General features: G+C 43.5%; 1 protein-coding gene across 1 annotated transcript in view; it reads left to right on the forward strand.

Annotated features, from left to right (window-relative positions):
* The window catches only part of LOC108921838 (matrix metalloproteinase-17-like), a 32,828-nt gene extending 29,033 nt beyond the window's left edge, over nucleotides 1–3,795 (forward strand). Inside the window, exons 9-10 of the mRNA XM_029259553.1 lie at nucleotides 3,002–3,259; nucleotides 3,362–3,795. Of these exons, the coding sequence (XP_029115386.1) occupies nucleotides 3,002–3,259; nucleotides 3,362–3,711 (608 nt within the window). The 3' untranslated portion in view covers nucleotides 3,712–3,795. The remainder of the gene's footprint in view (nucleotides 1–3,001; nucleotides 3,260–3,361) is intronic.
* The last annotated feature ends 11,707 nt before the right edge of the window (nucleotides 3,796–15,502 follow it).

Here is a 15,502-nt window from a genome sequence, read left to right on the forward strand (position 1 = left end):
GTTGAGTTGGTGCACCTTAGTTACCCGTCAATACAGCTTGTTTGCGTGTTTTTCTGGAACAAAAGCCCTGAGTGAAAGGCCGCCAAAGAATTTAATTAAGGTGCCGATAAATGCAGATTGTATTGATGAGCTGTGATTGAATTCACCGCCTTGCATCCCGTTACTCACGCTGGAAAAGATGGTCATCTGATCCATCGCTCCTCTTAGCATGTGCAGCTCTGGGTGGGCAGCAGGTGGCGCAGCGGTTAGAGCTGCTGTCAGAGTCCACCTCCTGCTGCAGGACCCTCAGCTGGTACACTGCCACTTAACACTGTCGCTTTGGAGAAAAGTGTCAGCGAAATAAGTAAATGTGCGTACTCTTTGTGTTATGATGCAATTATGTTTCCGGAATGAACGGAATAAAACAAGGCGGAATTGCAGGAATGGCTCCTGAGCGTCTTATTGCACGACTCGCAGAATATGATGCAGATGATCACATAACATGCGTGCGATACTTCCAGCTTGCGTTCACACATTCTCAGCTTTGCGTACTGTTTCCTTTGTGTACCTGATGTGTTCGAAATGTTGCTTTGAAATAACGTTACTTTTATACATTATTGCATTGGTAAGACATGTCCTTGTAGCCTTGAATGATCTACTTTGGGTAGTGATTACACACACGTCCACTCTCAAGGTCTTTTCCCAAGATGGTGGTAATAATAATAATAATAATAATAATAATAATCTACCCTAGTTCAGTTTCTACTTGTTTTTCAAGGACTTTCAATGAGCAGGGTTGTGTGTGTGCTGGCTTCTGATCGTGCTACACTGTGGATCAGTAACAAGGGGAACTTTGCACATGTTCACGAGATGAATCTGTCAGCAATCAGCACCGAACAGGAGTTTGTGGAGATGATATTTTTGTTCTCAATCATTTAGGTTCAGTTTTAATGCAGCTCAAAGTTAATACATTCTTATTTTTAATATATGACGTTTTTATTTTATATTATATATCATTATTTAAGCTTGGGGGGTGCGGTGGTGCAGTGGGTTGGACCGCAGTCCTACTCTCCGGTGGGTCTGGGGTTCGAGTCCCGCTTGGGGTGCCTTGTGACGGACTGGCGTCCCGTCCTGGGTGCGTCCCCTTCCCCCTCCGGCCTTACGCCCTGTGTTGCCGGGTAGGCTCCGGTTCCCCGTGACCCCGTAAGGGACAAGCGGTTCTGAAAATGTGTGTGTGTGTGTGTGTATTTAAGCTTGCTTTATATGGCTGTACCAGAAATTGTTACAGAACCCAACCAGAAAAATAAAGGCAAGAATGTTTGTATTACAGGGGTGGCGCGGTGGCGCAGTGGGTTGGACCACAGTCCTGCTCTCCGGTGGGTCTGGGGTTCGAGTCCCGCTTGGGGTGCCTTGTGGCGGACTGGCGTCCCGTCCTGGGTGTGTCCCCTCCCCCTCCGGCCTTACGCCCTGTGTTACCGGGTTGGGCTCCGGTTCCCCGTGACCCCGTATGGGACAAGCGGTTCTGAAAATGTGTGTGTGTGTGTGTGTGTGTGTGTGTGTGTGTGTGTGTTTGTATTACTAAGCTGTTGTCGGCTCTGTAGTTACAAACAAAAAAAGTTAAGATCAGCCTTCGGGCCCCACTTGTGACTTTAAGCGGAGAAGCCCGTGTACAGGAGAATGTTTTTGGACAGAAAAAACTGAGGCTGAAAGTAAAAAAAATGGTACAACAAGGTACATATTGGATCCACTAAGCCATGTCAATAAAGAATACAAAAGAATTGCACCAGTAAATGAAGCGAAAGGCTGCCCCTGTTACAACATTAACGTATTCCCAGAAAATATCACTGAACTGGTCACGTCAGCCGTGTGGTTTTTATTCCAGTCCAGCTGGGATTCCCTGGACAATCAGCAGAAGCACTTTGCTGGGCGTGAATTAACGTTCCGCACTAAGGACCGCAGACTTTTATTGATCCGAGCACCAGTTTGACAGACACTGATTAACACTCTCTGCTGTGGCTCAGCGTGGGTTTGACGTCCTGCTCGTGTGGAGCCACATTTACCGAACTGAGATGCTCGTTAATTAGCATTGATTGGGATTCCCTCTGAACGAACGGCACAATTCACATTAAGCTAAACTAAAAGCTTTCACTCATTTGAGGCCAATAGCCTGGGGAATAAGTATAAGTGTGTACACGTGATCCAAAAAATGGAAACGTATTTTATTACCGTAAATCCGCTGGGGAAAAACTTCTCTGATACACCGCTGTAACGGGTCGGCTGTTCCGCAACACCGGTTCCATTTAACAGGATTGAAGTAGCGGGTTCTGTCTGGGCTGTGAGATTTATTCAGTGAACGGTTCGATCGCGGCGGCTTAATTAACAGCAGAGCTGAAAGACCCTCCATCGACACGGTCCGACAAGATTGGGAACCGCCCGCTGTTTTCTAATGTCAATGGCTGGCGGTTGTGGTGCCCCCTCGGGGGTTGAAGTGCTGGCTCTTCATTGGCACTGTGAGTGACAGATGGCTGTTCTCCACCTTCTGGGCTAGAGGACCGAGTGTTCAATGGTGCTGTGAATGATGGTTGTGCTCTACCCTTGGGGCAAAGTACTCGTGTTCAGTGATGACTGATGGTTGTTCTCCACCCTTGGGGCTGAGAACTGAGTGTTCAAGGGTCATTTCATTGACTGTTAGTTCTTCTCTGCCCTTAAGCCTCAGGTTCTAGGTGTTCTTTGGCAACGAGAGTGACAGATGGCTGTTCTCCACCCTCTAGGCTCTAGAATGAAGAGTTCAATGGTGCTATGAATGATGGTAGTGCTCTGCCTTTGGGGCTCAAGTACTAAGTGTTTGATGATAATTTTATTGGCTGATGCTTGTTCTTCAGGCTGATGCTTGTTCTTCAGGCTGAAGTACTAAGCATTCTTCAACAATGCGAGTGACAGATGGCTCTTCTTCACCCTCTAGGCTCAAGAGCCAAGTGTTCAATGATAATTTGAATGACAGATGGTTGTTTTCTGCTCTCAGGGCTGAAGTACTGGGTGTTCAAGGATAACAATGTGGAGGAGGGCTACCCCCGGCCAATCAGCGACTTCGGTTTGCCCACAGATGGTGTGGACGCCGCCTTCGTGTGGCCACACAATGACAAGACCTACTTCTTCAAGGACGGTCGCTACTGGCGCTACGACGACTACGTGCACCGCATGGACCTGGGCTACCCCAAGGACAGCACGCTGTGGAAGGGGGTCCCGCCCCAGCTGGACGACGCCATGCGCTGGTCCGACGGTGACTATGCCATATAGAGTACCACATAACACAGCCTTAGAGAAACCAAAGAGCAAAGACATAGACTTACTCCTTCTCTCTCCCTGTCCATCTGCTCCCCAGGGGCCTCCTACTTCTTCAAGGGGGCTGAGTATTGGCGGGTGGCGGGCAGCGGCATGGAAGTGGAGGACGGCTACCCACGGCCCATCGGCAAGGACTGGCTGGTGTGTGCAGATATGCTGTCAGACTCTCCTGCCCCGGAGACAAACGGCACAGAGACACACCCTCGGGGACGGCACCGTGCCAGCCACGCAGGTAGCAACTATGAGGTGTGCTCCTGCACCTCCGACTCAGCCACGGCCCTACGGCCGCGCCTCTTTGAGGCCCCACTGTTGCCTGTGGCCCAGCTCTCCTCCCTCGGACTGCTGGTCCCTCTCTGGACGATAGCAGCGGCCATTCGTTGGCCCGTGTGACGGGAGCCTCCTGAACTCACACAACCCCAGACGGAGTGAATCATCCCGGCTTGGTACCTTCTGCTTGCTTCTGTTTGCTGTTCTGCAATATGGATCAGCATCATGACTCAGCACTACCAGTTATTGTTGATACACTTGTGCAAAAATGTTTTTAAAATGAGTGTACATTCAGGTTTATCGTCATACTTACTCATTCTGAAGTTTCACAAGTTCTACTGTTAAATATATCAGCTGAAAAGTAAAATCTAAAAAAAAATCATTCATACTTTCTGAAAAGCTTTAGATGTTTGCCCTGTGGTGGCATTTATAACCACAAGGTCATAATGGTATCGTGAAGATGCTGAAGAGGATGGACTGGCATCCCATCCAGGGTGTCCTCTGTCTCACACACTGTGCTTCTGGGCAACTCTGGACCAACACGAGCCTGCACTGGATAAATGGTTACGGAAAATGGATGGATGGATGGATGGATGGATGGATGGATAGTAAAAAGTGAAAACGTAAAATGGAATATTACTACAGTGTAAGAGGGGAAAGAGAATCACATGAAATCTATGAAGATCAGAGCAATATTAAAGGTAACCTGGAGTTCCCTCCTCTTACACCACATTGTACATCTGAGATCAAGATCTGTAATCTTCTTTCAATTAGATATTTGTCGTTATTAATTATATCATCAGGCAAAAGGAGTGGATGCAAAGTTTTTGTATCGCTTTGCCTTGTCTACATGTGCTCGTTCTCCTGGGACAATTAGCTGGACCTGAAGACTTGTGTCTTGTTTCTTCAGTTTATCTCTTTGGTATGTTGGGCCTGTCAGCAATCTTATAATCTTTAGAGGAAAAAACTTTTTCGATTAATATGTGTTTTGTTTTACTGATGTGGACGGAGCTGTGCAGCAGATGACGGGAATGTACATCATCTGTCCTCAATGGTTATATTGATGCTTGTCTGCAGTGTCACGATGCCTGGCAAACTGTTCCGGTTTAGTGGCGGCATTTACCATTTTCTGGGGAACTGACTTTTTTTTTTTTTTCCATTGAAAAAATTTGAAACTGTATGAATTTAGCTCTGGACAATATATCGAAAATGTGATAAGTTGTTATAAGAGCCTGTTACTATTAAGAAATATAAATCTATATTTATGAGGAAAGAGAGATCACATGTCAAGTGTTTTCTAATTTCTGTAATATTTTTAATACAAATAATAATAATAAGCATGTGTGGTAAGAGTGAAATGATTTTGCGTCCCAAAGAACCTGGGATAAAAACTAAATGGAAACATTTCATCTCAAAACAATTTCAAGAATGCAGTAGTGTCTGCAACATTGCAAAATTTATAGGGCGTATGAATATTCATTATTTACATCCTGCTCCAAAACCAATCCTTACTTTCTGGAAGAAAAGCTTCATAAGCACAATTTTAAGTGCTGTTTAAAGCAGCTGATGCAAAAAAAAAAAAAAAAAAAAAAAAAAAAAACAGGAGAAACAGATGAAAAAGAATCAGTGTTTTTGCAAGAAATAAGGAAACCGCACAGAGCATTAGCTCAATAAAGTAATAATAATGATGTTATAATATTATAATAATGAATTATAATAATGTTTTTCTAATTTCACAGGCTCCTCAAATTATAAACACAGTTGGCACGGAAACTCTGTTCGTAACTCGTTTTTGTTTGTAACTCCAAAGTCACAGTCTGTAGAAGTTTAATATAGAAACATCCCGCAATTTATTCTTTAATTCACAATTTCTGTAAAAACCTTGGGTACGACTGCAATAAATAAAATACTGTTAATATTTTCATTAACTTTGGGCTACACTGAAATGGACACTAGGGAAAAAAACTCCTGGAAATAAGAATACGATGTCTCCATAAACTGCTCTTCAACGCCAATCGCCCACCAATTCATTCCGAAACTATGTACAACATTCAAGCTCCGAGGACACACACCTTTACCATGGATGTGGCCAAAACCAGGAGCAGGCCAGTCACCTTTAACCAGTCACCTTTCATCTAAAGCCACTTCCACCACAAAGAGGGTATTTAAGCAGCTCTGTGTTCCATCCACATACTTCCAGTGATAACTCTTCAGCTGTCCATTTATCATTCATTACCAGAAGTGAGGAGAAGAACGGGGTTCCTGAAAAGTTCAAAGTTCAGATGTTTTCATTGGATTTTGGGTAAAATTGAAGATGAAGCCCAGTTGGGAGTATTGAGAGCATAAGAAACCATACATTGATACACATGTCTGGAGACCCAAGTTGGAGTCCACTTGGTCCACGCTTGGTCCACACATGGATAGACTGATCACCCCCCTGTCCTCCTCTCCTCAGCTTCCTTCTCTTGAAGAAATTACATTAATGAAGTGCAGCCAGGTGTTGAGACACACCTCCAGAGGTACGAGATATGAGCTACGGTCACAGAGAGCTACTGGCCACAGGAAAGGTGTCACAGGAGTGTTTTTCAGATACTAATTTGACAGTTGCTCTGACTTCCCTGTTCATAATGTGAAATCCAACAAAATAATGTGCTTTACTTCCTATTTTAAGCCAAGAAAGCAAGAAACTGCTTTGGGTTACTACTCACAGTCCTTTTAAAATGCATTTTTCATTTCAGTGGTGTATTATTTATTTAATTTTTTAACATTTTTTTTGGTGGGGGACCGATAGTAGTTGGGTCTCTTTCAGAAGTGGTTTTTTCCATTTCGGAAAATGTTTTTTTTGGCACATTTCAAACTTTCCTGATGATTCATTAGTGCTACTTCATTATGAAATGAAATTAAAACCGTTAAAATGAATGATTTCTGTTAGAACGTTCTGCATATTAGCCATACAAACAAATGTATTGTAACTATCGACTGGCTCGTTCATATAATTAGAATATATTCAAATAAGCAAACAAGCCAGTAATATTTATTTAAAACAAAGAAAGAAAAAAGCATCAGCTCTCTGACACAGTTGCCCAATCTGGATTAACACCCTACTTGATTAATATTGTGTGTCCACTTGATTAATTGATTCACGACCAATGAAGTAAAACTGGAGCGCAGCCCAGACGGGAACACCTGGTACCTTTCTGCACAGTGTTGTATAAAAGGCACCGAACCACAGCCTTTCAGTCGCGAATCTTAACAGAGACACCCGTCCCCTCAGCCCTCACGATTCCTCCATACCCGCGCCTCGCTCCCTCGCCCTACTCCACGATTACCACCTCTTGCTTCATCCTCTTTGACCACGTCTTCGGATCCTTTGCCAGTCAGCCCGACCATTTGCCCTTTCCCGGCAGCAAAACTTGCCTTGTCGTTCCTGCATTGCAATACAGATCCTGCACTTGGCTCCAACATCCTGTGTGTCGACTGTGCATCGTAACAAAAACAAGTTTTCTGTGAGTGCCCTCAGGGGTTTCATATGTTTCTTCATATTTCATATAAAGAAATAATAATGTAACTTTGCTCATGCTATATCTTACCAAACAGTTGAAAGGGAAATTAGAACTGGGCGTATTGGGTTTCACACACCTTTTATTAACTCATCAGATTTCCTCCAACATGACTTAAAATGAATCCAATGTAGAATCTAGTTGATACCTTTTTAGCCAAAATGATAGTTAAATACAGTACAGTACTGTACCTACAGCCGCTCACTCATCTAGATACTTTAGCAATGTAATTTGCACACACACACTCACACACACCATGGCAAGAGTCACCAGTTCACCTGAATCACTCTCTTTAACCTGAGGGAGGAAACCAGAGCACCCGTAGGAAACTACATGGACAGGGCAAGAACATGCAGTGTTCTCTACACAGACCCAGCAGGAATGGAACCCATGTCCTCTCGCACCATCCAGGTGCTGTAAGACAACAACACTGTTTACCGCGTTACCATGCCCCCTGCATATGTTTATGATGTATATTTATATTCTACATATAGTGTGTGAGTGAGTCATGGATGTTGTTTAATTTTATTTAAACACTAATAGTCATTCTCACAGTCTCCTCACTGGGGGTTATGGGTAAAGTTGACATTTCAGGCTGAGGGGTTACAGGGTTACGGTTAGAGGGTTAGGTGAAGGTTTCAGTTCTCTGCGACTTGTATGTTGAAGCAAAGATTTATTAGCTGTGGAGTATTTTATACAGCCGGACCAGTCAGCTGAGTAACTGAAGGTGCAAATCAGCTGAAATTTTCCTAATATGTCTAATGGTTATTATGTGGCGGTCAGTTCAGCGGAAATAAAATGTTAATGTTAAAGGTTAAGTACATATAATTGGAAACGGTTATCGGTTCACAGACTGTTACCTTTGACAGGTCAGCTGAGTGGCGTTCAGTGGAGCCAGAAAACGAGGGGGGGGGATCTGGGGCACTCGCCCTGGTGAGAAAATTAATTAGAACAATTTATATGTGGCTAGTTGAGATATCTCATCATGAACCATCTTCATCTCACATCTTCACTGCTTCTAGCAAGAGTCTCAGTGCAGCCAAAATCCATGAAAATGCAATAAATGATAACAGTGGAACCCCTGGGAACAGCAAGGGAAAATGTCTATGTGAATATTTATATACCATTAAATATTCTCAGATGTATGTGCATTTAGAAAATAATCTTGCTCTACAAGAAAAAGACGAGGACATTTTTCATGACCTTGCACATGTTGTCTAACCCTAACCCTTAGCTTCTGTACGGCACATTTGCCATAAAAACAATCACTCTTTTTCTCTCGTGATAAATAAATATGTGCAGAATAAGTGTGATTTTGTGATTCAAAATGCAGTTTCATGTATAAATGGGGAGAAAACTGGGAACAACATGTAACATCTCTCGTACTGACAGGATGAGGGGCTGAGTGTGTGTTACCATCCAGCGCATTTAATAAGAGCCATAACTCACACTGATTGTTCACAGAATGTCGTGGAAAAGCAGAGGAAACATTTAGAAGATTTCTTTTTCTGTCAAACAAATTTCGCTTTTTCCTGAAACGCATCAGTTCTTGCAAATAATTTAACTGCAGAACCCCAAAAAAATTATTAATCTAACGTGTTAATCAGTTTCACTGTTCTGCTGTCAAAATGTGTGTGGCGGTTTGCATGCAAAGGCTTTGTATCCACATTGAAACACCATTTTTCATATGTTTTCATTCGAAATAATGTCATTGTTAGTGTCTTTCCATGCTGAATTGCATAAAGAGCAGGGAACGGGAGAACGTGATGCCGCCTGTTATGCCAAAAAATTACTGCTGTTTGGTCGCTTTGTGGATCCAGCTGTTGGGCTCTGAGCTCATTGGAACCCGCCAGCATGTTGTGTCGGTGGTCAGTTAATCAGTCCAAAAAATCTGTTTAATTAGGCTTTGCCAGAAATTTCCAGAGGGAGTAATTTGAAAAAAGAAAGTATATATATGTTATATATATGAAAATTAAGCTTCTTTGGATGTTGTGTGAGACTCCTTGAAAACAACCAGGCTGAATTCATTAAAAAAAGAAAAAAAAAAAAAAGTCATGAAAACCCTTTATGTCACAGGATGCAACTCTGAGCAGTGGTGAGATGTATAAAATATTTAGTGCAGCTGAGGAATGGCCTCGAGGGCATCCCATGAGGCAGCATTCATCCCCGGCGCTCGTGTCTGGGCAGCAGGGTGACTCATGTTGAGTCTCACTGTTCTCTGGACCATGAGCTCCCGCGTTACCGTTGGAACCCGTACACTCATTACTAACTGCTGTTGAACAGTTCAGTATCACGCAGCACAGGTACCTGTCACTGTGTCAAGAGAGCAACTGCTCAGTTCAGTGTCAGTCCTTCTGTACCTCGTATCTGGAGTGTTTCCGGAAAGTTCTATTTACCAATTTTGTCCTCAGCATCGAAGGGCTTTGTCCACTGTCACTGTTGTTGAGTCCGTCCATCTGGGTGCTGCTCGTCCTCTTCTTCTTCCTACAGTTTCTCCATTCATCTCCTTCTTTTGGAAGGAATCCAACCTTCTCATCCAAAGTATCAGTCTCATCATTGTGTGCTTCCACTGACAGTTCTGCTTCGATTTGATCCAACAGCCATCTCTTTCTTTTCCTGCTTGTCCACAAAATCCTTAAAAGTCTCTTCCAACACCACAGTTCAGTCACCACCCCGACCTTGTTGTCGTCCTGCCCCTTTGAACATTATTGCACTCATAATCCTCGTATTTGTCACGCTGCCTTTGTGTTATGGTCACCCTTTAATTATTGTCTCGGCTCTTTGTGTCATGACATCATTGATGACATCGTAAGTGGTCACATGGTCTCTGCATTGTATCGACATCACCCCTTTGGTACAGTACCTTCTGCCGATGAAGGCAACTTTCCAAGATGCCTCTGTTTTGTACAAATGAAATTATTACTCCCACTCTCCGCAGTAGAATTACATTTATTTATTTGGCAGACACTTTTCTCCTAAGTGACTTCCAACGAACTGTACATAGTGTTATCAGCCCACACACCTTATTCATTGTGGTAACTTATGTACACTGCTAGGTACAGTACTTACAATGGGTCACTCATCCATACATCAGTGAAACACACTCTCTCTGTCACTCACACACTATGGGGAACCTGAACAGCATGTCTTTGGACTGTGTGAGGAAACCAACACAGACATGGGGAGATCACGCAAACTCTACACAGACTAAGTAGGGATTCAAACCCATGACCTATAGAACCACTGAGACGCTGTGAGACAGCAGCATTGCTGCTGCGCCACCATGCAACCCACATTACCCTGCTATATAAATGAGTAAATCCATGTAAGTAGCTTAGTGTAAAAACCTAATGTTGTAAATTGCCTAGGAGGAAAAGCACCAGATGAATGAATAAATAATGATAGTTCATAAAAAATACATTTGAAAGTGGTAAATCTTGAGTTGGTTCTGATATCGGCTGGCAGTTCATCCCAGATGAAATTGGTTGTTGGGTCTATAACCAGGACACAGGGTGACTTCAGTTTGCTATGTGATTGAAATGCTCATGTGTGTAAGCTTTTACATGTAATTTAAAGTTGTGCCCAGCAAACTGTGTGCCGGAGGAGGATAGGGACTTGGACCGTTTGGATGGAGGGGACAGTCAGTCCAACAACAGCCAAACAATCCCGAGGGAAAAGACTAATATTGAAGAATATTTAATATAAAGACTATCCACTGTTGGGATGCTTGCCTCTGTTTTTCTATTTTTTGCATTTTTAATGATTTCACCCTCATGATGTCACAGTCACCTTTCCGCTTAATTACCGTATTCTTTTGCCCGTTACGGTACCTTATTCATCTCACAAGCTGATGACCGCAAGTCGCTGTAAGTGACCAAGTTCCTGCAACCCACAGCAGCTCCCTCGTCTCTCTCGGTAAACTCAACCAACCGACCAATTTGCTCGTGCCCTTTGCTGCGTTCTTACTTTGGAGCCCCGTTGTCTGAGAGAAAAAAGCTTTGAAAGGATGTCGACATGATTAAGGTTTAATTCGCAGCACGTTCATATGAGACCAGTTTTGCCTCGGTTGCCATGGCACACTGGTCTTACAATTGGTCCCACCATGACCGCAGTAATTTGAACAGAACTGAGAAGTCAAGCAAATAGGGAGAAGAAAAAGCTGCAGGATCAGCTCTACAAGTAGATAGATAGATAGATAGATAGATAGATGGGGGGGTGAATACAAATATGAAGGGAAAAAAGGGGAGACATTCCCTCGAGAGACTCTCATTTTTGCGAAGCCGGCCGGCAATGGCCTCAATCTAAATAAAGGCAGCGAAGTGTGGAGAAGCCGTCGTGAGCCGATCAGTGGCTCCGCAGAGAGCCGCCAACGGGTTCGCTCCCTCAGCAAGGCCCCCCTAATGACCAGACTGCTCAAATGAGATAAACAATAAAGAAAATAGGTGGAAAGCAGCACGTGTTGGAATGAAGGTGGAAAACACTGCAGTGCTGCTACATGCAACCACAGCAATTTGATTTATACAGCAGAGGGACATGTTTAAAGTGTGTGCAAAACAACGGTGTAAAACCACTCATTGACATCCATTTGTGGGTCTTGTACGGACATGTGCTACAGAAATCAAAAATGATTGGACCTTTGGCCCCAAAGGTTGCAGGTTCGAGCCTCACTTCCAGCTGTAGTACCCTTGAGCAGAGTACTTACCCTAAAAAAAATTACCCAGCTGTACAAAGAGGTAAACAGTTGTAAGTGCCTTAACGTTGTAAGTTACATTGGAGGAAAAAAGGTGTCAGCTAAATGAATTAATGTAACTGTAAACACTATGCAAATGAGCTGAATGATATTTGACCAGAACTCCAATACTATTTTTGTGCATTTTGCTGCCAACTACTGGCTAGTTGTGGAAACACAGGCTAACCAATAGAAAAATAAACCGAGAAAAATAAAGAAATAATCTGGAAAATTACTCTCTCTTCAAAAATTTGTAACTTAAATATTTGTTATGAGCCACAACTAGGGCCCATTACAAGAGTTGGAAATATAATGCTCAACTTAGAGATACTTTATTGATCCCTATATTTTTCTGCAGCAAAATTATAGTGGAAACTGCCATTCCTCTGCAACTCTGCAACTTTTTTAAGGGAAAAACACAGCCGTCCTTCTTAGCTGGACCCTCCACACACCTCATTAATTCGCAGCACGCCACACTTTTTGGCTCTGACCACCAGCAGTTGTCTCATGAAACTTGCATTTGACCTTGACATATCCACATTGTTTATTTATTTTATTCTTATCCACCATCAGAGCCCTGCCAGCTATGATCCACCGTGGTAGACCTTCAGTCAGTAGATGACAAAGTCGAATTTAACGTGCAGTTTGAACCTTGGGGCTCCTTTCTCTGTATGTGGCCAGAGTCGCTGGAGAGCCACTCAGCACTTTGTGGTCTTTCCAGGTTTGCAAAGTTTGCTGAACTTTTCAACAGTTGAGCCATAGCAGTTGAGCCCAGAACAATACAAATTATTACTGAGGGCCAGACTGGGAGCAGAAGTTCAGTGAGATAGAAGATGGAGAGCAGAAGCCGGGGATTATGGGGAGCACCAGGCATCGCTGCAGCTCCATTTACACACCTCTGTGGGACATGTGGGAAGGTCATGTTGTTCGTCACCAAAACTACACAGCTCCGCAACACAAACCGGATGCCTGGTTTTAAATTCAATTTACCCTTTGAATAACATCTAATTCTCTCGTGATCGACAGACCCTGCTGTTATGAATAAAGAGATACCTGAAGGGAGACCTATAGAGCGCAACTCCCACAAGGAAGATTTAAAAGGAATCTTTCAAACCAGACCCTACAGACAATTTTTTATCTTTTAAACATGTACATGGACAGTGATCTTGAACATGAGTCAAACCTTAAAATATGAATAACATGCATCCATCGATCCATTCCCATTAACTGCTTGGCCTGAGCAGGATCATGTGCTATAAATAACATTTTTAAGTATAATGTTTTATTTATGTGGGGTGTGGTGGCGCAGTGGGTTGGACCACAGTCCTGCTCTCCGGTGGGTCTGGGGTTCAAGTCCCGCTTGGGGTGCCTTGCGATGGACTGGCGTCCCGACCTGGGTGTGTCCCTTCCCCCTCCGGCCTTACGCCCTGTGTTACCGGGTAGGCTCTGGGATGAGCGGTTCTGAAAATGTGTGTGTATTTTATTTCTTAAACACACAGAAGATGCCATAGTGGTTTCAACTGTAGCTTTGCAGTTGTATTTAGCTCAGTATGTACTGTGTACCACTGATTTCGCCTATTTAAAAGGCTGTTTTTTAGCATATTTATGTTGTTATTTATGCTGCTCTACTGTATAAATGAATAAATCAGTGTAAGTAGCTTAGAGTAAAAACCTCACACTGTAAGTCACATGAATGAAAGTGGCAGAAATGTATGGTTAATTTGCAAAAAAACAGTACATTAATATGAACAACCTCACAATGAATATGGTTAATACGTCTAAGTAAGGGTTGCGCAATGACTTCACAGAGTAACTCATGAATCTGGAGGGATTTCTGGAAAAAAAAAAGTCCAATCATACATCAGGAGACAGTTACTGCATTCTGCTGAGAGACTGAACACTCTGAGGCTACTAAGGCTTCCATTTCCAACAAGGTGTTTTATTCCGATTTCTTTTTACTTGTGAGTGTGTGGAAAACATTAATTCAATCAGCAATGAGAATATGTTCATTTTTACCATCGCCTTTAGTTCTCACCTCTGGTTCTGTTTTCACATCCCCGGTTGTCAGACCACAGAACACTTTGGAGACTCGTAGAGTATTGATCTTTAACTGTCAATAATATCTGGAATATCCAGACACCTCATATGCCCTGTCTTCGCCGTGCACACAGTGTCTGCTTACCTGTGGGACCACCTGACCAGTGCCACCTGCTTTTAGGGACCTGCTGAGATGCTCAAGGCGACATTTTGAAAATGGGCAGCATGTGCTTTTCTTCCCTTTGGTGGGCTGAAATTAAATGTCCTCTAGCCCGTTGTATGGGTTCACTTCCTATTTGGGCTCACAGAGGATGTTGTCAGCCATAGCGTGTCCCGGCAATGGCTGGGAGTAAATGTGTGGTAATTGGTTTTCCTTTGTCCAAGTTGATGGTTTCTGCAGAGCTTCAGGAAACTCTACAGCAGGACCTCTTAGACACTGACATGGACAGCGGGCCTTTCACGAGAAGCTTGAGGGCTTCAGGAATGATATAAATCTACCTACAGTTGCACGCTAAATAGCCTCTTTGTTGCACTGATGCAATCCTGTCCTATGGAGTGAAATCAGGTGGAGGTGTTGGCACAATGCTGATGCATCTTCTGTTCTCTGGGCGAAGGAGGAGGACCCACCTTCACAAAGCTACTAACTGTTGGTCTTTCATTGACCCTGTCAAACACACAGACACAGGTTCCGGACCGTTTGTGAAAACGGGCAAGTTTTGAATAGCAGCTCATCAGTAACCTTGAGCTCTCAGTGGAAATGGACTGAAAGGCCTGGTCGATAATGACGAAGGATGGAGGTGCGACAATGAACGGCGATGTTGGCGAGCCACCCGTATCTCGAGGTGCTCGGTTCTTTGGCTTTGAATGACATTGTGTCTTGATAGCATTGATGGAATTGCTCTAAAGAAGCACACCACCACTGCCAATGATACAATGAGTGTTGACGTCAGGCCATCAAAAGAAGCATCTTGCACAAAGCTGGTTAACAGAATACATCCTGTGGAGAGTTCCGGCAAAGATAGCAAAGTACTTGTAAATTGTTACATTTCTTTAACTTTTTCCTTCCATTTATTTGCTCACAGGAATCGTTGTCGTGGTTAAGTGCTCTTAGCCGTTGACTTTGTTGAGCACATGTGAAGAATCCTCCCAGAAAGCGTCTTTGCTTGCATCCGCAGTACTGAAAGGGCCGTGTCCACTGTCACTACGACTAAGTCCATCCATCTGGTTTCCGCTCATCTCTTCTGTTTTTGTCCAACTTTTCAATCATCACCATCTTTTCAACAGAATCCAATCTTCTCAAGACGTGACCACAGAGTGACAACCTCAGTCTCATCATTTGTGCTTCTGTTCAGACAGTTCAAAAGAGTAAATTTTTATCCTTGTCCTGCTTCTTCAGTGTCCACCTGTCACATCCATATCGTGTTCCTGCAAATGGTATTGACTGAACAATTCTCATCCTTGTTCCTGTAGAAATGCAGTTCCTTTTAAAATCTTTTCCAGGTCTTTCATTGCTACTCGGGCATCTGCTGGTCTCAGGTGTCTTCCTTGCTGTTGATCTTTGATCCCAAGAGGCAAAAGTTGCCCGGTA

This window comes from Scleropages formosus, chromosome 17, assembly GCF_900964775.1.
Source record: "Scleropages formosus chromosome 17, fSclFor1.1, whole genome shotgun sequence".
NCBI classification, from domain to species: Eukaryota; Metazoa; Chordata; class Actinopteri; order Osteoglossiformes; family Osteoglossidae; genus Scleropages; species Scleropages formosus.